This window comes from Diorhabda sublineata, chromosome X (assembly GCF_026230105.1).
Source record: "Diorhabda sublineata isolate icDioSubl1.1 chromosome X, icDioSubl1.1, whole genome shotgun sequence".
NCBI classification, from domain to species: Eukaryota; Metazoa; Arthropoda; class Insecta; order Coleoptera; family Chrysomelidae; genus Diorhabda; species Diorhabda sublineata.
This window is the reverse complement of record NC_079485.1, coordinates 4996397-5022118: the sequence shown is the minus strand read 5'-3', so window position 1 is coordinate 5022118 and position 25722 is coordinate 4996397. Positions and strand designations below refer to the sequence as shown.

General features: G+C 32.0%; 1 protein-coding gene and 1 non-coding gene across 2 annotated transcripts; both read left to right on the top strand.

The window, feature by feature from the left end:
• Positions 1-7116: 7116 nt before the first annotated feature.
• LOC130450746 (protein scarlet) lies at positions 7117-24801 on the top strand. Its single transcript, XM_056789354.1, has 15 exons — positions 7117-7355; positions 10228-10393; positions 10449-10497; positions 12934-12983; positions 16093-16229; positions 17153-17323; positions 17381-17619; positions 18210-18402; positions 20156-20184; positions 20256-20361; positions 21080-21307; positions 21870-22005; positions 22159-22264; positions 23001-23101; positions 24569-24801. The coding sequence occupies exons 1-15, from the start codon at positions 7278-7280 to the stop codon at positions 24742-24744; spliced, it is 1965 nt and encodes a 654-aa protein (XP_056645332.1). The 5' UTR covers positions 7117-7277; the 3' UTR covers positions 24745-24801.
• Trnan-guu (transfer RNA asparagine (anticodon GUU)) lies at positions 21453-21526 on the top strand. Its single transcript has one exon. It is a non-coding gene; the product is annotated as a tRNA-Asn (tRNA).
• Positions 24802-25722: the final 921 nt, after the last annotated feature.

Genomic DNA, 25722 nt, shown 5'->3' with positions numbered 1-25722 from the left:
AAAAATTACGACTATATAAAGTTTTCCAAAATCCCCGACATATTTTGAAATTACCATAGTTTTTCTCCTAATTGAGCTAGATATATAGGAGGGCTCTGTCACTTTACTCAGTAAACTCTTAAACTGATCCGGAATCAAACCAGGGAGCACAGCTGTTGTTTAGTCTGCATCTGCACTTGGTATGAGAAGGATATTAGTAAATAATGTAGGTGTTTAAGTTAGAATTAAAAGAAAAATGTCAAAATGACTGATATTATGTAATCTGCAGGAAGTTCACTTATTGTTTAAGGAAAGATTCTCAGATATTATAATAGGCTTTTAAAATTTGGCGAGCTTGGACTAAAACATTGCATACTAGCAGACCTGAGTTGTACATATTATGTGTGTGTATGCACAATCTACAAGAACTTGAAGTTAATTAAGTATGTAAAATTATGTATAATCCATTAAAATGTCAAATGGATTTTATAAATAGAGCAGCTGTCATCATGCACTAACCATTCAACGGCGAGAATAATTTTTTGTTTGCAAAATAAATTAATATAGTATGATTATATAAAAAAATGTTTATTTTCATTATTTTTACATTTTTTCTCAAAAAAATAGGACTTCTCAAAAAGTACTGTTACATATAAGTAACGCTAGCCGCTTATGGTATAAAAAATGTCTATTTTTGATGAAAAATTAAATTGCACTGTAAACATAATCTAACATCACATTTAATACAAAACGTACGTTTATTCGTACAGCATACTTCTCCAGTACAACAGCGTCTTCTATTATTAGGGATATTGGTAAGTATTCAAGTCGATCGTATCTCAGATTGTCCGAAACTGTTAAACTGGATTTGGCAGCTGCCCGCCTTCCGGTTCCTTTGGGTGCAAAACCGAGTTGTGTGAAACTTCTCGTCGAAACTCCAATTGAGTGAATGTTTGCACTGTTTTAAAATGCACTTAGCGTTTACTAGAGCAAAATCAAGGAGCTAGGAAAAAATTGCTCATCACCACTTCTTTCATCGTATCGAAATTCTGTACCTGGATATATGCTGATCCATCAGATCAGTTCCGCCCATGCATCGATTGTATTCAGGAATCAGTCTAGGTTGTGGTACTTGAACAATTTCTACTCAGCCTGAGAATAACGTTTCACCTGAACAGTTGATTTTGTTCCATGATATGTGGACGCCACGGTAACAACGTTATTGTTCATCCATTTTACCACAATAATTCCATCCTCCTTATTAATCTTGGAAAATATATCACCCTTTTTATTGATTTCAGCAATCTGACTCTTATGTGGCAGTGTGCAGCTTTTAGGAATTCTGGTTGTCCATGTAGAATTTAAAGGGAAGCTTCTTCATGTGATGTGGAACTCATCTATCATGCACATCAATGGAGCAGCACAAACAATATAGATCGTATTTGCTTTTGGATTCTTTCCCTGGTACATATTAAAATTTATCAAGTAACCTGATGCAGAATTCAAGCACCACATCTTGTACCCAAAACTTTTGGTTTGCCTCTCATTAACTGTTTACATGAATATTTTCCATAATATCTAATCATAGACTCATCATAATCCAGTTCTTGTTCGGGAAACCAATTATTGATAAACTTAGATCTTAGCAAATCCATTAGCGGCTGTAGCTTCCACAATTTATCTTCAGAATTAGGCTTCAAGTTATCATTCAGTGTTGGATTCTTGAACAAGTATTCCAATAACCTCTTCATCTAAGAATTTTTAAAATGTTCGCCGAATTTCAGAATTCCACTATATTCAAGCAGGACCGGCTCCAGGGCGGAGATGAACTGAAAGTGACTTTTCTGCATCCTGCTGGTCCTTCGTCATCATTTTTATATCTAAGAAAATCGAACATATTGTGAATACCACGGGCAGGTGTACTTTGTAAAGTTGATTCCATCAATCCTACTGGAAGAAATTATGTAATAACATCTGAAGAAGTTGTAAAAGCTTCACAAATCATCAAGTTTTGAATCTCCTAATTACATGATTGATGTAAAATAGTAAAGAAATATGTAGTTGGTAGACTAATAGTTTCATAAAACTTCCTTTTTAAATATTATTATTTAACTATGAACCCATCAGCTCCCCACTAAGATATTTTCAGAATTACTTACCAGAAATATGAACTATTTACAGGAATTTTTTCAAAACTTTCAAAAATTTTGAATTTGAATTTATTTATAACAAAGTATATTGTGCTGCATATCAAAATAAAGAGCATATACAAAGGAGTATAATGACTACTTCCATCTTTCTAGCCCAATTAGGAGAAAAGTACAAAATATGTCAGTTATATTTTGGGAAACTTTACAAACTCGTCATTCTGAACCTGTTTAAGATATTTGAAAAGAATGCTTCTTTCTGAATCTCTATGAGGACAATCCTCAAACCAAATTTCATCAAATTCTGAGAGGTTCAAATAATTTTTTTTATATTAATGTGTTGCTTTCATATGGAATGACCCTCCATCTAATTGTTTTAGCTATTAAATCATAAAAATCTATTAAAACTAAATTTTCCCCAGCATGATCTATTTTACAGCTTGGGGTTGAAATAAAATGAAAATTGTTCTCTTTGTCCCAAATATAATGAATAATCAGAAAAAGGATCATCCACACAGTTACAATATAGCACAAGCCGATATATTATTGTTTCAAATTACAATGTGATACATTCTCAAAGATGAACTGTTGAATAACATTTTCATCTAAATTTTCTAACACTATCTAATCCTTCAGGTCTTTCATAGGTTGCTTATTCATATCTGACCCAAAGAACTGGACAGTGTGATTGTGAGTGTAACTTTAGACTTTTTTCGTAAATGTACTGTTTTGATTTATAATTGAATTTCGTATTTAGATGTGTGATATTTTTTTATTTTGAGTTTTGATACGCAATGTTGTTACTGTATTGTTATTAATAAAATTGTTTTTCAACAGATTTTTGTCATTAAATTTCTCACCTGCTCTAGAATCAATCATGAAATGTTATTTCACAAAGTAGCTGAAATTTCGGTTGATCGTTGAAACGCAAAAACATATTTTCAGTTGAAGTAAACATTTTCAAATATTCACTAGTATTTTATCAGAAAAAAGGACATTGAGAAAGCAGGCAAGATAAATCAAATAAAATTGAAAATATATGTTTCCAAATAATTTAAAAATATCTTAATAAAAAAATTAGTGGCTATTGGGAAGAAGAGAATTAAAAATTAACGACGTGTTAAGCCAAAAAACAACTAGATGTCTATATTATGGATGATATTGCACTGCCACCCTTAGGTTTATTACAGCTGTTTTTGACACCTATTTTTCAGTTCGCTTCAAGGATTTTAGATTTTCTAGTTTCTACATATTTTTTATCCAAAGCCTTCATTTAATACGCTTTCTAGAAGGTATTATAGAACTAGGTGAACTGGAATTATATCCTCTTTTTCACAGAATCTACACTAGTCAGTTTCATATAGTTCCTGAAACTGTAATGGCCTAGAAGGAAGCTATTGGGAGGGTATAGCTTCTTTTTCCAAATAATTTTTGATCCAGTGGTATCAACGAAACTTCTTAGACTGATTTAGGCCTGGAAGATATCTATCAGTTTCCTTCTCCTTCCTTAACTCTTTTTTATATAGCATTTCACTATACCATAGAAAGGCTCTGGACTAATGAAAGGTGGTCGTACTCCTTTCCGGACAAGTGTGTCAACCTCTTAATTTTCTCCGAATCCTGTATAATTCTGAAACCATAATAACATTATTCTTGCCCATTTTTCAGTTTTCATTTCCATGTGAGCTCATGGATTTGTGATTGTGCATGGGTAAACACATTTCCCAACTTATATTGATAAGTGCTGACATCTTTAGGTTGAGGTTTTCAACATCTTTCAAAGATTTAATGACATTTAAGCCACTGAATTGATAAAAAGAAAGAAAAGGTGAACTACTAAACTTTTTTTTAAAGAATATTGCGTAGTTGTGGTATGGAATTAAACGTACTTTTTATTATCACAAAGGTTTTGTTTAATTTGCAAAGCGTGACTACAACCTGACAGTTCCAGTACGTCAGACGCGGCACACGCGCACTTGAAAAGAAACGAATTTGCTTGCGTTCCATTTCACTAACACATTTAAATAAAAAAAGCTGTTTCATTGAATGCCAATATTACGACTATGACCTAGGTACTCTATGGCGGTTCTGAGTGGAACTACAGTTACATCAATGTTTCCATCTGTTATGTTATGTTATTTATAGACTTTTTCATTTGAAAAATGCTTACAGTTATGTCATTGTTCTTCTGGATCAGCTATACGGGTTGGCCCATTAGTGTGTAAAAGTGCAATAACTTACTTGAGATAGAATATACAAAAAAAAAATTAAATAAAAGTTGTTCTATTTGCACAGATACAGATTTCTAAAATATTTTGAGGTATACAGGGTGTTCAGCCCAAGCGTGACAACATGAAGTAAAGTTTTTTTAAATAGGACACCATATATATTTGTTTACCATCTAGCCCTGCCTTTTCTTTTCCCAAAGATTTGACGAAAATTGGTGCACTATAAATGGTGCCTAGTAAACGTTATTAGTGAGAAGTAACTAAACTTGTTTGGGGTTCGGGGTGTTTATTAGATTAGCATTAATTCAGGAGATTTCAATTAGCAAAAACTAAATTTTTTTAAAAGGAACACCCAGTATATTATTTCTCCATCTTATAAAACTATTTTATCCCTTAAAATTATGTCTGATAATGTACACTCTAAAATTGACTGTTTTTAGGAAAATTGCATTTTTAGTTTATGATTTAAAAATATTCACCTTTTTAACAAGTAAACACTGAATGTGACAATTAAATTACTTCTAGTTTTTGTGACAAAATCCAACAAGTAATTTTATACCTTTAAAAACCGTAATAAAATAAATAGAGTTGACATTTTCACAGTTTAGGTCATAGTGATTAGTTATTATCTAGACGTATTACAAAGAACGAAGAAGCAATTAAGATCAAGAATTTTTTGATACAAGAATTGACAGATATGATTTTTGTACTGAGTGCCAGTGATAAGAACTGTTTATTCTCACAGAGGATTTATCAACAGAAATTTCCAGATAGAAGACAGCCAAGAAAAGAGACATTGGAAAATTTGCTTCAACGATTTACCAGAACTGGTAGGGTAGCTTACGAAAAAAGCGAAAGGTTGAATAATGCAATGTCACTGGACAACGAAATGACCGTAATATTAAAAGATGGTCATATCTCGACACGGGAAATATCAAAACAAAGTCGTACTGTCGTTCAAAAAATTCTATCTAAGAACAAAATGCTTCTTTACACAGCGTATACAGCGAATGCAGGAACTATTCGATGATTGAGCCCTTCTGTGAGTGGGCTCAACAAGAACAAATTCAGCAAAACAGAGATTTTTTCAATTTAGTGTTATTTGCCGATGAAACAACATTTTATAAAAATGGGTTTGTTAATAGACACTATTTCCATTATCAACCGCATTGTATATGGACAGACGGTCAAATAATCTGGTCATTAAATGTATGTGGTGGTAATAATTGGGAATCATGTCATAGGCCCATATTTCTTTGACGGAACTGTTAATGGGCAAGTTTATTTAAATTTCTTACAAAACGTATTACCTCAACTACTTCAGCAATTACCTGATCATGATACACTATACACAACTTATCAATATACATTTAAATAATGAATTTCCCGGACGATGGATAGGTAGAGGAGGACCCCATAAATGGCCACCTCGTTCACCGGACCTTACAAAAATGGTTTTTTTTTGGTGGTGTTACGTCAAAGAACAAGTGTACAAAACACCCGCGACTACTAAGGAAGACATGAAGAATAGAATTAAGGAGGTTTTCCGAACTGCTGATGTCAACATGTTACATCGTGCTACTAGAGCTTTTGAAGATCGCATACATTATTGTATAGAAGTAAATGGTGGTCATTTTGAACATTTAATAAAATAGTTATCTATAGTTTTTAATTCTTTCTTTCTTTGTTGTTAGTTATTTTTGTTTAATTTGTTTATTTTCAGTTTTGTAGATACCCTATTTATTTTATTACGGTTTCTAAAGGTATAAAATAACTGGTTTGATTTTGTCACAAAAACTAGAAGTATTTTAAACGTCACATTTAGTGTTTACTTGTTAAAAAGGTGAATATTTTTAAATCATAAACTAAAAATGCAATTTTCCTAAAAACAGTCAATCAGGGCTGGATTAAGCTAGGGGCTTGGGGGGGCTATAGCCCTGGGCCCCAGGTCCAAGAGGGCCCCATCATTTGGAAATCATTCTGTATTTTTGTGTTGATACCACATTTCCGGGTTTTCGAATTCTTTAAGGGGGCCCCGTCATTATTTTAGCCCCGGGCCTTATAAATCTTAATCCGGCCCTGCAGTCAATTTTAGAGTGTACATTACCAGACCTAATTTGAAGGGTAAAATAATGTACTGGATGTTCCATTTGAAAAAATGAAGTTTTTGCTAATTGAAATCTCCTGAATTAATGCTAATCTAATAAACACCCCAAACGAACCCCAAACGAAACTTCTACTCTGTCCAGACATTTCAGCCATCCTTTACCTTCGTACTTACCAAACAAGTTTAGTTACTTCTCACTAATAACGTTTAATAGGCACCATTTATAGTGCACCAATTTTCGTGAAATCTTTGGGAAAAGAAAAGATAGGGCTAGATGGTAAACAAATATACAGGGAGACCTATTTCCTTTACTTCATGTTTTCACGCTTAGGCTGAACCTCAAAATATTTTAGAAATGTGTCTCTGTGCAAATAGAATGCAAATAGAATATTTTATCTAAGTAAGTTATTGCACACTAATGTCGTCCACCCAGCAAAATTTTTATATAATTTTTTTAGAATATTCCTCGATTATCAAAACATTCTGTTATTTGAGAAATTAGGACAAACGTTGATGAAGTCGATATTTATTTAGTATTTTCCCTGTATAACAACATAGATAGATTTACACCTATATCCAATATAAATCGATCTTCACGTTTTCCTGGCGCAAAGTATGTATTTAGTGTCAAATTACAAGTTCCTTACTTCTCTTTATTATACGTAGTTCATTTCTTCGGAATTAACGATAGGCATATCACCTTTTTATTTATAACTAAGTTTTATAACAATATTAGTAGAAATTTTTGACGTTTTTTTAAATATTTATGATAAATTAATCGCAATAGAGAAAGTTATTTTTAAGAAGTGTAGTGTTATGGTGTCATATGGAGAAATGAGTAGAGAAGGAACATCAACTATGTTTTTTACAAACAGTGAAATTGCTGGTTCATTGGTAAGTGACCAAATTTTAGAATTTTTAAATTTTGTATGAAACAGATTTATTGGAATCATTAAAAATAGTGTTTATTTTTCTCATACATTATTTTATGGATTAACTTTAAAATAAACAGACACAATTTTTTTCCACAGGGACTAAACTAACTTGCATTTATCACCCAAAGCCAGTCTGAATATGAAATTTATGGAAAAACTTCTTTCCACATCAATTGATGTAATTAGAGCGTTTTTCAATTACTGATTATTGCAGGATCCAAATCAAATAAAATACTAGCTACTTGGCAAAGGCAATCACAATTTAGAATTTTTTAATAATTGTCTTATTAGTTTCACACTTCGGGATAATAGCAAATTAGATTCCTCTATTTGTGTTATTGTTTTAGAAACAAAGCTATAATTGGTTTTTATAAACAAAAGCTGTTGTTTTATTTCTGTGTTTTCGAATAATTGGGAAAATTCGTCAGGCAATTCAGTTGTCAAAAATTCTCGCAATAAAAAAGTGGCTTCCATCCAAGTGTTTTATGCTGGTGTAAAAGATTTCGGTAATTATACACTTTCATGGTCACCTGGTTATTTGGTTCTAGAAAATCGAAAAATGGATGGATTTTAATGATCTTGGTCTCAAAATGTTCCATTTTACGGCGGATTTATAAAAAAAATTAGTAGAAATAGCTGGAATGAAAATTTCTCATAGTTTTACTGTTTTAAATCGTAAAAAAAACGGTTTTGCAAAATAATCCTTTACAAAAAATTATCTCATTATCAGATAAAGTTCTTATATTTTTTTTGTATTCTACATAAATTAATAAACAATTTAAAAAAAATCCAAAAAGAATGATTTTTTCAGTTTTTATAGCTTAAAATGAAATCGATGAAAAACAATCAATTTTCGTGAATAGTTTCGTACTATATTCTTCAATGTTAATAGTTTTTGGACCATTAAAAATCGAAAAATAGATAAATTTTATAATTTTGGTCTCAAAATGTTTCATTTTACGACGAATTTATGAAAAACACGGGGGTAGTGGCTGCATTTGCGGTTTTTAATAGTTTTAAACCTTAAATAGTAGAAAAACTTTTTTTTTAAATATTCATTTTTTTATGTAAATTGCGAAAAAAAATATACGAACTTGATTCCACGACGTCAGAAACAGTTACGAAGGATTATATGTAGAAAGTCATTTTTTTTGCATTTAAAGTCATGAAACTGTAAAAAATATTTATTTTTTTTAATTTTCGTATTTTTTTTATAAATCTGCCGTAAAATGGAACATTTTGAGACCAAGATCATTAAAATCCATCCATTTTTCGATTTTCTAGAGCCAACCTAACCTAACCAAAAAACCAGGTGACCGCGAAAGTGTATAATTATCATAATTTTTTGTAAAGGATTGTTTTGCAAAACAGTTTTTTTTATGATGTAAAACAGTAAAACTATGAGAAATTTTCATTCCAGCTATTTCTACTAATTTTTTTTATAAATCCGCCATAAAATGGAACATTTTGAGACCAAGATCATTAAAATCCATCCATTTTTCGATTTTCTAGAGCCACAAAACCAAGTGACCGTGAAAGTGTATAATTACCAAGATTTCTAAATATTGCTCAGCCTTTTTCTTGTATGGTGCTGCATCTGACTAAATGAGCAAAAAATTATCTTAAGGAGGATTTTTTCTAACTCTTTAGAAGCAATAAATGAACCATATAACGTCCTCTAGAAACGGTGGTTTCATCAATACATGAAACATGATGAATTGTTTTGCAAAAGCCTGCCCCTGTACTTATTCATCACGGTGGATTTTCTATATAAAAAATATATAAAATCAATGAATCGGACATAGATATCTATGACATCTATTCTAATAATATGATATCCCTCGCGAAATGGAATATTATATATTAATGAACCGATATTATCATATGATATGTTGACATGCTGTGGCTTTTTTCTATTTTATTGGAAATATATTATTAACTTCTGTATAAAATATTTCATAAAATCTGCTCAGACATTCACTTCGGCATTTTTCCATATCGTTCAGTTATTATTAAATTTAGCTTAGAAATATTTAATTTATCGTTTTTGACAAGGGCTCAGACAAACTGACGATTTAATTATATTGAATGATAAGATTGTATAGAGCTGTAGTTCTGATTTTACAACTCAATCCTTCATAGTTCAAACATTCCTTAAAAAGGGTTTTTTCTTAAGTAGCAAAAGAGTGGGTCGAAAATAATAACATGGTTATTTTGTTCGCGAGAAGTCCTGAGACTTCACTTATAAAAACATGTCGTCACACTTTTATGTCGGCCTGGAAGTCATCCCTGTAGAATGTTCAAACTTTGGCGAAGGCGCAGAGTTTTCTTGGAAAAAAACATTCTAGACCAAATTAGAATATAGAAACAGGGTTAAATTTTAATTAAGCGCAAAGGGAGATCATGTGGATAGTTTCAAAAATATCCATTAATAGGGACCAGAATATTTCAACTAAGAAGAAGGATATTTTTGATAATATAGACATTTTATGAAGTAACGACATTGTGGGTGAAGTAAAAAGTATGAGGAAAGATGGTAACGATGCAAAATTATATGGATGAGAAAATCAAGGAGTTAGAGAGAAAGATTGTAGATTTGAGACCACAAGCAGGCTAGTAGAAGTAAAGGAAATTGAATTCACATATTATGTTTCTTATGAATATATTTTCTTGAGCTCGTAGGTTGGTAAATAGTTATTGTAGGGAAATTTTTACAGAGATATCAATTAAAAAAATTGATTGAAAATTTCAGTAAAAAATAATAATTAAAATCAGTGTACGTACATTATAAATTTTGACAAAACGATACTTTTCGGTTTGGATTGTTGCAGGATGAATATGAAGCGTTGTCATCATCAGATTCTATGGAAGAAAGACAACTCTCTCATTCTACAATCTCCCCTAATTCAGAAGTAACTTTAGCTTGGGATAACCTTTCAGTTCATGCATTATCCAAAATAGGTGGACGACAACAACAAAAAATGATATTAAATGAGGGTAAAACATAATTTTTCATTGGAAATTTTTCTCTTATCAAAATTTTCGATTTTAGTTAGTGGAGCAGTCAAGGCTGGGAGTTTAGTGGCCATAATGGGATCGAGGTATGTCAGAAATACATTCGAAGAATTAACTATTCAAAAAATTCTCAACTCCACATCTTTTATGGCATTATATTCCCTGTGACGCAATTATATAGATCAGGGTACGGCCAACGGTGCAAATACCATTATTTTGAATCGTAGAAGATGGCTGAAATTTTTTTAACAAGCTTTTATAAGATTCACCTGCATGTTTTCATGTTTGTAACTGGCTTCTTGGTCTCGATTTACCCTTATTTTGAGCGATCGAATTTAATTTAAAGCTTGCACACTTGTCAAAGTCTAACGACAATGCAATAACTCGAAAATATCTTATATCTTATCCTAAATAGATTCGCCAGGACTCTTCATTTTTTTTCTTTGTATAAGAAAAAGAAAGATGGAACTATTGGGCGAACTACGTAAGCGCGCAGTCCTATACTTACAAAATCGAAATGCAATTATCAACATCTGTACATTAAAGACTGGTTAAAAATAACAGATTTAACTGAAAAGTAAAAATAAAATACAGTTTCAAAACACTGAGAAACACGCTTTAAGATTAATTATACTAAAATGTAGAAAATAAATTATAGTTTCAATACGATATAGCTAAAAACCGCTGAGAAACGCGGTTTTAGAGTTATACTAAGAAATAGGAAATAAATTATAGCTTAAAAAACTAAAACTCGCTCTTGGCAATTATCAAACTACGAGGGTTGTCCATAAAAAAAGTTCCAAAGGAGCTGCAGACGCTAGGAACGCTGTTAGACGTTCATATAAGAATAAAATTATTCATCCAAAAATTCTTGTCACTATTATAAAAGCGTGGGGTGCTTGGTATAATATTTCTAAGCAAACTTTGTTTTTCGGAAATATACTGGTAAAAAATTATAACGATTGACATCGAGTCCTATATTTCAATATCACCATTTGAGCGAGCTAAGTAAATGGGGAAATGGAAGATAAAGGAAAAGAAAGATCGACTTAGTAAGACACTTTTGGTGACGGAATAATAATACAGTGTTCACTAAAATATCAAATTGTTTACTAGATCTCACGTCTGCCAGAGCCTTCGATTCCTAGAAATCTCTACTTTGCCGTTAACAAACGAAAATATTTTCTTTGAATCGTCTTTAAAAACAGGTTACAAAAAACATAATATAAATATGTCACCAAGCAATAGTCGCTACAAAATACTTTTAAACATATGTATATGTTTCTAAAGAAGTCAAAATCCTGTGCTATGCAGACGATGCGGTACTGTTGGCGGAGATCGAAGACGATCTGCAAAGGCTACTGTACCAATTTAACAAAACAGCAAAAAAATTCAATATGATAATATCAGCGGCAAAGACAAAATCAATGGTTACTTCCAAGACACCGATCAGATGTAAGCTTGTGGTGGATAACAAAATAATACACCAGGAAATGAAATTTAAATATCTGGGAATCGAAATATCTGGACACGGGGACGTGGAGACAGAAGTAAGAAACCGAGCTACAAGAGCCTCAAGAGCAGCAGCATACCTAAATGACACAATCTGGCGAAATAAATACATTCGAACTGAAGCAAAAGCCCGCATATACAAGACCGCAATCAGACCTATATTATCCTATGCAGCAGAGACCCGACCTGAGACCTATAAAACGAAACGGATATTGGAAACTACAGAAATGAAAATAGTTCGAAGAATAGCGGGAAGAACACTACTGGATAGAGAAAGGAGTGAAAACATAAGACGAACATGCGGGATAGATAATATCGATGACTGGGTACTGGATAGAAAGATAAAATGGAATGAGCACATTGACCGCATGACGGAAGAACGAATTGTGAAAATATCAAGGGAAAAATCACTAGCAGCACAAAGAAGCCTTGGAAGACATAGGAAAAGATGGAGTGACAACCTCCCAGGTGACTGAGCAGAGGCAATGACGTGAAGAAAAACAGGCAATGATGCCTATACACAGCAGGAAGAAGAAGAAGAAGAAGAAAGTATATGTTTCTTGCATAAATGTCTTCTGCAATTGATATTGGAAGCACTATACCCGCAAAGATTAGCTTCCAACAACATATATTAGACTAGGACCGGCTTCTGGTGTATATCAGTGTGCGAGTTCGCAACAGAATTATGATGATCAGTCTAAGTGAATTTCACAAGTGACGTACTCGTAAATAAGTATACCGTTGTGTTCAAATGAAAGTGAAAATTGATATTTATGAAAATAAATTCGGTACAAGCTTTCTTATTATTAATTTCAATGATTCACAAAAAATGGAATGCTTTTAGGCTCTGTTGATAATAATTTTATCCTATATTATCCAGGGATATTTGTTTTTATTAAGAATCATGTGAGAATTCTAAATTCTCCAATATCTACAACATTGAGATCTAAATATTTCAGTTCTCAATTCATTTTATTGTTATAAAATTATTTTGGTTCGTTATGTTTTAGTGGAGCTGGAAAGAGCACGTTAATGTCGGCTTTGGCCTATCGTTCAACAGGTGAGGGATGAATCGACATACTCTCATTTATAAAAAGATGCATATTACATACATACATACATATTTAATGTGTGAATTTTTTTCATCTAGAATTCTTATTCTGTTTTTTCACAAAGAAAAAAAACAGTGCAGTGTTTGTGCATTCGAAATTTCATTGAAAAGGCGAAAATTAATACTCAAAAACTATTTAATTCAGCGAATAGAATACTGCAAACAATATAAGAGACGATACAAAAAAATCGCGCTAAACTCACTGTAATATCTTGTGGAATAACAAATAAGAAAGTAGGTTAATCTTTTTGATAGTAAGTATACAGTATGTTGCATTTAAGATAAAGAAACCCCCATATTTTCGTCATTTATAGGAATTAAAATTTGAGCTTTCACGTCGTCATACAAGGTAATCGGCATTTTCTTAAAGATAACACTAGTTTACAGTACATTTTTTACCGAAATTCTAGCTGTTGCCGACCACATATGATATGCTATTTTAAAAATATAACAAAAAGATGTTTATGAGTATAAAATAGAAAAAAATATGTATTTACTGAAAAAACTTCGTTTTAGTGCAAACCAACAATAGTCAGACATCATATTCGTATACCTACCAGAAACCATGGTAATGCTATTTAAAGTCCTAATGCATATGCTCTCCCTGCTTTTCGTTAATATCTCCTAAATTTTTCGGAAACCTGTGCAGGTGACTATGGAAGAAGAGTTTTATGCTCATATTGTACCCCATGCTCTCTAATTACAGCAGAACTTTAATATAATTTTCTGTTTTTATTTCCGGGAAAACTCTGCATCTCTGAGACGAAATCTGTCGAGGCCTTTAATTCTAAATGAATGATAGAATTTCTAAATTGAGGATCTTTCGTAATTTGTCAAATAAAAACTGGCTCTATAGATATTTAAAAAGCCAGTTCCCTTTTTATCTAGTGATTTAACAAAATGTTTCTTGATGCTCAGTTTAATGGGGGAAGGATAATTTTGACACCAGCTACCAATGAAGGCAGGACCATATTTTTCTTTCCAGGTTCCATATTTTCTCTTAAGTGCTAGCTCCTACTTATCCAATACTCGTGTAATATCCTCTAATATCCTAAACACATATATAGGGAAACTTAGTGCTGTCTATAACCTACCTAACCTAACCTAACCGACAAAAATTTGCCACTTTGGTTATTTTATTTTGTTCAAGATTAGCGAAATGTTACAATATTCTTCATCTAACTTTATTTTCTGTGTAATAAGTACCCCAGCGTATTTATTTCCATTAGGTAATATAATACATTTTGGGAAAGAATAAACGCCAGTCGTTCGTTTGGTTCATATGAAAAATACCGTTTTTCTCGGACAAATAACGCCGTAATTCTCTATTGCTTTCATCATACTATCTTATTTGTCTTGATGTCAACACTTATGAAGTTTGTTTAGAAAGATTTAGATCTCTTACAAAATCATCTAACTCATTTTGAGAAATGCATTTCGGCTTATTTGAAATAACTTTAAAATCAGCATCATTTCGTGATGAGCTTGGTCATTCAATGTATATTTTTGGGCATTGAAGAGGTAGATGAGTGCTATATTGGTCTTTGAACACAACTACTACTTGGATACTACCATTTAGCTCGATTTTCATTGTTTGAGCCGTTCACGTTCCCGCAACAAAAATAAAAGTTTTCCGTGGTTCTTACCAAATAGTCAGTGAAATTTCATTTTAACATGTTGATCCAAGAGCGTCTTAAAATACTCAAAATATATATTTTTAACCAATTTGATATCAATTTTCTATACTTTTCAAGTACATATATAGCCAAAATGATCTGGATTGTTTTAAAAAACTCTCTTTGAACTCATGACGCAAAAACTTACATACGAATATTAACACAGTAAAATACTCTTGTTCTCGAATAATATATACATTGAAATGATATGAATCAAAACTCGTAACTCGAGCTGTTCAAAAAAATTTTAAAAAAACAATTCCTCAGTAAACATTATCGACCACAAAAGTCGCAGCAAAATACTAAAAGTTAAATTTGTAATCAACTGGATTTGTAGGGCAAATTCTTGTTTTGTGCCGTGTTAAATATATCAAAATTTATTGGAAACAATACTTTGCAATATTTTGACCCCATATACCGAGTTGCAAACCAAAATTCACATTTGTCATCATTATTTTGTGTATACTCGTAACTATTGGTTAAGATTTTCTTTTAAATTTGATATTTAGCCTTATTTGAAAAGTAATAAGTTGACATATTTCAAATGAGTATTGTCATATATACTCAAAATTCAGTGAAACTTACCGAGGTTTTCTTTTCTAATAAGATGATTAAATTTAGGAAAAAGTGTACAAACACAATACAAAATTAACACTTCATAAATCCGATCACTCTCAAACAGTTTTTTTTCCGTTTAGCTACTTGATAAGGTCGGGGGCTCTGATTTCTAGGCACAATTGCTTTATTTTGGGTCAAAGTATTTCTCAAATACTGGTATTTGTTTTATTCGTTTCATTTCATACTTCATCCCAAAAATATAAATCGAGATATTTTGGAGGCTACTATTATGAATTCAACACCAGCCATCTACTTTCTTTTAGTCTTTTGAGTGTGGCCTAGGATCTACAATTTTAAGATAGAAGAACCTCGTTAGTAGTAAATGTAGCCTCATCTTCCAATTCAGGTAAGAACATGTAGGGTTTGACTTTGTGACAAATGAAATATTTTGTAATTTTGTCTTTACTAATATATTGAGTTGAGTTGATGAATTACGAAAGCTCATGCATGGATTTGCTCGATGTATCGCCCCTATATCTTTATCAATATGCGATTGTAAGAGATGAGGTTGACTGATATGATGGATTTTAATAACACTAGCAGTATCATTAGGGAAAGCATTTACTATATCTGCCTTCCAATGGCTGATAGGATCAAGTTCTGTCTCAAGTTAAAATTAGAAAAAGCTCCGACAATGATCTCTAGAGTTGTATTATTTTGAGTTTTACTCCTAAAAAATCACCTCTTAATAACGACAGTATTTTACATTCAATTAAGCATTGTTTTAATAACTTTGTTATCACTTTGTAACAATTTGTTATTAGCTGATAAAAAAATCGACGGAAAAATTTTAATAAATGGTCGTCAACTTGGTAATTACATGAGGATTTTGAGTGGATATATGTATCAAGAGGATCTGTTGTTACCGTATCTCACTGTTTCAGAGCACATGAATATTATGGTAAGTAAATTTTGCCAAGAATAGTGTTTTTACTCTCAGTAGTATTCATAAAATTGGTAGAGTAAAATAGGCAGAAATTTCAAAAAGTGGCTAATTAGTTGTACATCAAACAATTTTATCGCTCAAATCGGTCCCAAAATTAACAACAATGCTAGATTGACGTTAAACTGGCGGTAACAATAGATAAATGTTAGAGAATTGAATTTGAAACTAGACCAAAATTTGTTGCTGAAAGGAATTTTTTGGTAGAAAACGAAAAAAATAGCAACTCATTAAATAAAGGAAATTGGATGAGTTTCTAGCTGGTATTGTTATGAACAGGCCATAAAAAAATCTGAAAAACAGTTGGCCCTACAATCTATCGCCGGGATTGCACTCGAGTGTCTGTACTTGGAAAATTGGGTTAATATTTTTGTAGGGCTGGATATTTCATGACACTATTGGGTTATTTAGTTGTTCAACATATTTACAGATTAAAAAAATATGAAGAAAAGAAATATTCATTCCAGAGAAAATAGAATATTATAAGGGCGAACTATCTGTTTCCATTCATTATACCCAAATTAACCATTCTAATATTGATTTTTAACCTCCCAAGCAGTTATTGATTTAACTTCCAGTCTCCTTTCATTAACTAAGATTCTGAAGAATCTACCTCTTCTTCGAGTCCACCAGCAAATTGTTAAACCGATTAGCGTTTATCTGAATAAACGAATAGAAGATTGTTCAAAAGAATATATTTTTCTCGTCCTGTTTGGGTCTATATTTTAACAATATCAAATTATATTAAATTTGAAGAATGTCTGTATGTAGTTACTTTTGAAAAATATAATTTTAAAAGTTTTTCGACACAAAATTTTATAAAATATGGCTGTTTTTACAGTTCATTATATGAATATTGCATGATTTTTTTGTATTTCTAGGCGAATTTAAAATTAGACAGACGAATAACACAACTCGAAAAAAAAATATTGATAAAGAAAGTTCTCCGACAGCTTGGTTTATTGAAATGTATAGACAGTAGAATAGGTGGTAACGACGATGACAAGTTACTGTCGGGCGGAGAAAAAAAGCGACTAGCGTTTGCCACCGAAGTAACATAACTAATTTAATAAATTAACACATGAGAAAACATTCCTCTTTCTTTTTAGTTATTAACAGATCCACAAATCTTATTTTGCGACGAGCCGACAACAGGTCTGGATTCGTATTCGGCTCACAAATTAGTAACAATGATGAATGAAATGGTTATGACGGGTAAAACTATATTGTGTACAATTCACCAACCTTCATCGGATATTTTTGTGATGTTTAGCCAGCTTATTTTAGTTGCTGATGGAAGAATAGCCTACATGGGATCAACTAATAATGCCTTGAAATTTTTTGAAAGGTTAGTCATACATTTTATGGAATTAGATTACGTTATTTAAAACAATTCCATTTATATTCAACATCAAAGAATAATAGATTTTAAAATATTAATGCATTATTTGATCAAATAAAAGATTTATATATTCTTGAGAGTTGCTGTATATTTGAACAGACGTTTATGCAAACTTGTATGGGTATGTTCAAAGCTCCTTCGGGAGTTGAGTGTAATCAAATTTTCTTTTTTCTGGTAACCAATTATGTCATAAGCTTGATATGACCATGCAAAGAAGAGAAGTACTTTGAAATATGTTATAAGATCAAATGTCACACATCTTACGAATAATAAGTTAATTGTCATTATCTTTGAGACTTTTTGCATTGGAAAATAATTCAAAGTGGAAATTACGTTTTTGGTTTTTAAAAGTTTATTTTTACAAATTGCGAGCTCTATATCAGATTTCCTACTTTGACTTCTAAAGGCTTTAACTTAACTTTTACATACATCTTCATGTTTATAGATAAAAATTTACTTGCATAATAAGCATGTTTTACAATAACTTGTTGAAAAAAACATTGTTACTTTATTATATTTAAACATATATTTTTTAGCTTGGGATATACTTGTCCAAGCTCTTACAACCCAGCCGATCTTTATATTAAAGTTTTATCCCCGACATCAGGATACAGAGACAACTGTAAAAAAACCATCAAAAGAATATGTGATCAATTTGCAGTTAGCGATTATGCTAAAGAAGTTGATATCGTGGTTCAATATGAACTGCATTTGGAAAGATTTACAACTGTAAGTAGTTATTTCCAAGACTCGATTGTGCTTGGGATTCTTGGGAAACACTTTTGGCCAAGTTTTAACACCATTTGATCGCTGTAGACTTTGACTTTTTTTAATTCGAATACAGGTTTCAAAGCTTCAGTACGAGGATATATTGAAAAATTTTAAGTCTACTATAAAAACAAACAAAATTTCAATATCAAAATATTTTATTACCCAACATATTCTCCTCTTAATTGGATACATTTATTACAGCGAACCTGCAACGTCTGTAGACCTTTAAAAAAATGTTTCTTCTTGCTCTGCAAACCAGACCTCCATAGCTTTTATTACCTCCTCCCGTTGGAAGAAAATTTACGACCTTTTAAACTTTTTTTCAGTTGAGGAAAGAGATGATAGTCGGACGGAGCCAAATCTGGTGAATAAGGGGGGTACTCTAGTAATTCAAACCCTAAATCACGAATTTTTTGCATAGCAGCATGAGATTTGTGAGCAGGGACGTTACCCTGCAAAAACAAAACACCTTTGGATAGCTTTCCGCGTCTTTTCTCTTTAATTTTTTCCAGTAGAGTGGTCAGTAATGTCGAAAAGTAATCTCCAGTTATTGTTCTACCCTTATCCAAAAAATCAATCATGATTACTCCATAGCAATCCCAAAAACCTGAAGCAAGAACTTTTCCAGCAAATTTTTGGACACGCAACTTCCTAGGTCTTGGAGAACTGGAGTGTCGCTATTCCATCGATTGTTGTTTTGTTTCTGGATCGTAGAAATCTACCCTAGTCTCATCCATAGTAACAATTCGGTTTAAGAAGTCTACATCGTTTTCAAATCGAGCACAGATCGAACGCGATGCTTCGACCTTTGCACGCTTTAGGTCAACATTCAAACATTTGGGGATCCATTTTGCAGCAATTTTTCTCATGTCCAAATTGACGTGAAAAATATGATGAACGCGTTCGTATGAAATATTCAGTGCTTCAGATATCCGTTTTAGCCCAATTCGACGGTCTGATAAAATCATGTCATGAACTGCATCGATATTTTCGGGGACTGACACAGAAACTGGCCTTCCCGCTCGGTCATCATCTTCAATGGAGAATTTACTTCTTTTGAAGCTTGCAGTCCAATTTTTCACGGTCGCATATGAAGGACATTGATCACCAAGGGTCATCTTTTTTCTTTTAATTTATTGCGTTACTTTGGTTTACTTTTTTGACGTCAAACTTTCCACTGACACTTCTAATAAGTTATTGTTCGTTGCTATGGTAAAGCAATGTTTTGTTTATGTATGGAACTGGTCTAGGCTAACTAGATATCAATATATCCTCGTATATGATGGATTTAACAATAATTCAGTTAGAAAGCGATTCACTACCAACTTCTGATAAAAACAATTTTCATCTAAAAATATTTGTATGCGAATGTTCTCTAATTAGCGCTTTATCAATTGTTTCTTTCTCTAACATTTCTAAAAGTTTCAAATTATATATTCCAAAACTTTTCAAATATACTTTCTAAATTAGGTTTTGTACTGGAAATGTTAAATTTAAAAATCGTTTCTGTTTGAATATTTTAAGTTGTATAATTTGTTCCGCGAACTGTTATGCTTTGTCGGCTTTTCAATTAGCTAAATCTCTATAACGCATTTTCTGTATATGACATCAAACTTTTGACAAAAACTTTTATTTATAATGGACTTTCATTTTTTCTAAATCTAAATCACAGGAATTGGACGATTCGAGTAAAATTTTTCTATTGTTGCAGCTTAAAAAACTGGAAGTTCGTAATAATTTGTGAGTATATTTGAAATATAAAATTTGCCAGCTAAGTCTTTCTAACATAATTTATTCGTTTGATATTTAAGCGAAGAAATAAGTTGGGTGTCAAAAATTGCATGGTTAACGTATAGATGGTCGTTGGAAATTTTAAGAAACCCCTCATTAGAAGCCACGCGCATACTTCAAAGAATTGTAAGAAGCTTTTCAATATACAACAAAATGTTAATATTATTGCCCTGTATTTTGATATTTGCTACTTTTCTTCCTCTTCTCAACCTACATCCTTCACACTATTAAAATAAGTTTAATTTGTCTTTTTCCTCATTCAATACCGAGAAGTAAGGATGTGTATGAACGACATTATTTGTATGGCACTTAATATTGTTATATTAAATACAACAAATAAGACCAAATTTCAAATGTACATATCTATGAAAACCTTTGGTTTCTATAACTCTTTTCATGCTTTAATTTTTCCATGATATCCATTCAGTTGTATTATAGATTCTAGATGTGTGATAATTGTTATTGATCGAATTACCTACGTTTTGCCGCTCAAATATTAATACTAATAAGCTATCAACTGTGAACGTGTTTGGATTAGTTTCCGGACAGTCAGATCATGGGGTTAATTCGAGTCTAGTTTCCGAAAAGTCTTATAGTATATCGCGTGATATATGATATTCAAAGCGATGGTGAGGCAATGAACATCACAGTAAGCAGTTTACCTTCAGTCTCTGAAGTCGATAACTTGTCTAGTGTCTAGTGGTAGCGAAAACAGTGTGTTTTAGAGACTTTTAAAGTCGTAAAATAAAAATTCTTCATACAAACTCCCAGCTTTCTATTTCTTGCTATTTTTAATAACGTAATAATTGTATTATTCTAAACACTAATCATATTTCTATTTTAGTTTATAGGTTTGATTGTAGGTTTTTGCTATATTGGAACAGAAACTTTAACTCAAAACGGCATTCAATCTGTCGAAGGAATTATTTTCATGTTTGTTAGTGAAAATACATTCAACCCAATGTATGCAGTCTTACACGAGTTTCCTTTGTATTTACCGTTGTTTTTGAGAGAATATAAGTCTGGGTTATATCATCCTTTCACTTATTATGTTTCCAGGATTTTGTCAATGGTAAGTCAATGCGATTATTTTTCTAATAAAAATATATTTGTTAAAAGTAGCTTCATTTTCATTAGATATTGTTACGAATATTTTAGTATTTTTAGTAAGATTGCGAATTTATCTTGTTTTTTATAACAAATTTGGCTGAGTATGAGCCTCCGTGGCGCAATCGGCTAGCGCGTTCGGCTGTTAACCGAAAGGTTGGTGGTTCGAGCCCACCCGGGGGCGGAACTTTTTCGAATTTTTTGTTACAATTCATAATAATTCATATTGGGTGATTTATAATATAAAAAAAAAACTGCTTTTTCATAAATGGAATAAAAAAGGTTGTTACTTAATCTCATAATTGTCATAATTTTGCTTATTGTCGTAAATTGTAACGTCTAACCAAATACCTTCATTAAACATAAATAATACCCTGAAATACAAATAAACCGAGTTTAATATTTATTAATTACTAACAAATTTAAATATCATTTAACGTAACATTCATTACATATTGAATTCTAATGAACGGAAATATAGATTACATTCCGAGTTTTAATTAAGAAATCGTCTTTTTCGTTTCTAGCTGCCAGGATTCCTATTACAGCCCTTTACTTTCGTAATTACTGCTTACTGGTTAGCAGGACTTCGAACAACTGGATACGCCTTTCTAATGACGTTATCTGTGATCATCCTTACTATGAATGTATCTTCGGCATGTGGTAATTATTTCCTTACTTATTATCACCGAATAACAGCATTTCTATTTAAAGACACGATGATTCATTTCCATCGAAATGACGATTTATGAATTTTACATGAATTTTTTAAAATACAAAAATCTTTGCAAATATATTTCATCAAATCTGTTTTAGGCATCATGTTTTCCAACGCTTTTGATTCTGTTCCAACAGCTTTAGCTTATTTGGTTCCATTTGATTACGTCCACATGATAACTTCTGGTGTTTTCCTAAAACTGGGGTATGTACTTTAATATAGAGTAATTTCATTAAATCGTGATTGTAGATTACTTGAGAAATCTGAAAGTCAGAAGAAATTTTCTCTTACATCTTATTGTTCTGCTTCGAACATACGTAGACTCGTCCCAGGAGGATTCCACCTGATTCTCGTTATTGAGTCCACGGTAAGGCACTGGTCCAAAGTACGGAGTCGTTGCCGCTTCATCGGCAAGGTTGATTGCTTGCCTGGTATACCCTGATGGCCTGGTAGCCACATCAGGGTTACTTTGTTCCTATTAGCTAGTGTTTCTAGAGTTTGTTTGTACTCTCACACTAGCTTGGACGTGCAATAAATATCCTTCAAAGTCGCTTTGCTATCGGAGAGAATGTGCTTTCTATAGAGGTTTATATACGCAATCCTGAGCACATTCGTTTTTTGCTAGCAATTCTACCTGAAAAATAGTGAGTGACTTTCCCAGTACTATGGACAGCTTTTATTTTGGCAAAAAAAATTCCTCATCCAATTCCTTGCGCTAGCTTCGAACCATTTGCATACCAGAAAATCAAATGGTTAGTTTAGGTTATATATGTGAATATTAGAGTCGAAATAAAAAACTTGTAACATCATACTCTCCATAATAAAAAATTGTTTAACGATGGTACGTTATCTTGGTATACAAAACTGAATGAATTGATTCGTGAGCTAAAGAAATTTTAACATTTATTTGATCATATTATTGTACCAAATTTTTTTTCAGTTCTTTGCCTACTGCCATGGCTTGGGTGAAATATCTTTCGTGGCTTATGTATTCGACTGAAGCATTAAACATTTTACAATGGAAAGGAGTTTTGAATATAAGTAAGCAAACTTGAGATCCATTACGAACAACATCAAATTGAATTAGTTAAATTCGATGTGGTTAGAAAATTAGACAATGAGCTTCTGCAAGCAAATCTATTAATCCAATAATCTGTGTTGTTAGTCAGTTTTTTATTCTTAGATACAAGAGAAAATCACTTTGTGCAAGATTGGGAGTATGGAGCGAATGAGAATAAACCTCAGATTTGAATAAATTAACAGGCTTTCAATATCGAAAAGACGGATAACGTGGAAATATTCCTGCTGTGACGGTTGAACGCTGGGGGATACCGAAATAAAATATATGAGATTCACATAACTTAGACTTTATGTTGTATAATCTATTTCTATTTTAAACAACATATTTAGCCTGGGGTGAAAGCCAGAATTCGAGAGAGTATTAAAATGTATAGTGCTGAGCAACTCGTACCTTTGGAAGAATTAACTCCAACTCAAATTTCCACAAATTTCCTAGATACAATGGGAGAATCTGCTGTATCACTTAACATAGTAGAAAAATGGTATCGTTGATTAAAGACGATATCAGGTGGATCACCATACTACACAAACAATGTTCATGATTTCGTTTTGTACGATCGCTGCGATTCTTTGAAATAAATAGTTGAAGAGGATGGTACCTCTGAAAACTTGAAAAGACATTTGCAGTTAGTATAGACAAGACACAGAATTTTTTTTTGTAAGCTTAGTAATAATGGTTGAAAATTGGTTAAAGAAATTAGAATGAGAATTGTGCAGATTTTAGTGTCAAAATTACAAGAGGCGATAAAAGGAAAACGCCGGGGTGAGTTGCGGAGGGATATCAGGATAAGGCACTCTTCATATTAATCAGATTTGTCCCCCAGCGATAATCAGCTGTTTCCAAAACTTGGATTGAATAATGAAGTCATTTAAATCGACGGTATGCATACGTAGAACTCGATTTGAAAAATGTGTTAACCTTAATGAAACCTGTACTGAAAAATGAAAATGATATTTTAAACATTTTTTTATTGTAATTTGGGCCTTTGTATATCATATCTCTTTCAAACTAAACCATTATGACAAAACAATGTGGAAGAGAGGAACTTAATTTTACTGACATTATAAAATCACAATAATCAACTTCATTTAGTGAAAATGAATTCATTGAATATATTTATTTTATATGTCGGTATATTTCATAGTGATGCCATGCACGCAGACACCATAATATACGTAATCAGTGCGCACATTCAGCGTTAAAATGGAACGTTTCTTATTTTCTGAATTTTTTGTCGTATAGGGAAAATCGGGGAGTTTAAAATTTTCTTCACAAGTCGTCGATATTAATAAATAATTGTATACTAACGTCATGCCTAAAACATTATGTAAACATGCTAATTCACATTCCTAAATTATTTCCATGTCTTTTCTTCCATAATGTAGATTTTGTTTTTTATTTAAATTCAATGTTTTCAACTCTTTTAGCCTGTGGTAACGTTACAGAAGGAGTATCATGTATTAAAAATGGAACGGATGTATTGGCAAAATACGATTTTACTGAAGATGATCTAATAATTGATGTATGTGGAATGTTGCTATTGCTAGTATTTTTCTATATTTTAGGTTACATTTTTTTATGGAGGCGTGTACGTCACTATTAAATAAATTATTGTAAATATTTCACTTTTTTATAAAATTAAAATAAATTATACACTAGATGCATTATTTACAACAATTCCCGTTCCGACAATTTTTGTTCCAAAATACTTTTAAAATGGCGTTACTACATACAATATGAAAATAACTCCCACCTAATAAACCTTTATCAGAAGTAGAACAGCCCCATAGGCTTTCAAAACATCAGCAAATAAACAATAGCTGCATGATATTTTTTTATGAGAACGTCTCTCATGTATTACTGAGTATTTATATATTGTTAAAACCTAAAACACAAGATAGATGAAAGATTAGTTACATCAATAGAAGCTTTAGGTTGATAAAGTTGTAATATCCCCTTTTCTTGCTTGTTTGTGCTCATTGTTCATAGCTGAGAGCTATAGTCCGGCTCCTTTGAGAAAGTTAAAGATATGGGATGGCTCTAGTTGTCAAACATCTTCATTCTAATCTCTCACACTTCGAGAGAATATGGACAGAGGATTCTCTACTCAGCCTAATCTGCACGTTACATCCTCTGTTGAATATAGCGTCATCAGGTCATATTTGTACATCGTTAACAGTTGAAGGATAACTCATATAACTTGTAAAGGCATTCCCAAACCAGCTAAGATCCAATAACTTTAGAGCTCAACGCTTTAATGGCTGCCTAGCTATCGAACAAGTTGACAATGATCTCTTTTTGCGATAATTCCTTTCTAAGTTGAAAAACACACTTTCAATTGTATATTTTTCTGCTTAAAAATACTTGAGGTTTGTCCAAGTTTTCGGAATGATCGATTCTAGGACCATACACTCCCATGAAGTTCATGTTTTTGAGCCATCTGTGGCATATCTAGTAATTTCACTTCTAAAGTTTAGTTTGTCAAAATTAAAAAAAATGAATTACATGAAAGTCGAGAGCTTGGACTAATATGGAATAATTCTGAATACAAGACAACTAGATTCAACAAGAAAAACAGTAA

Coding starts and splice junctions, on each gene's coding strand:
- LOC130450746 (XM_056789354.1), top strand. CDS start 7,278: ATGGTGTCATATGGAGAAATGAGTAGAGAAGGAACATCAACTATGTTT. Junction 20,362..21,079: donor CGCGCATACTTCAAAGAATT/GTAAGAAGCTTT, acceptor TTTCTATTTTAG/TTTATAGGTTTGATTGTAGG. Junction 22,006..22,158: donor GAATGTATCTTCGGCATGTG/GTAATTATTTCC, acceptor AATCTGTTTTAG/GCATCATGTTTTCCAACGCT.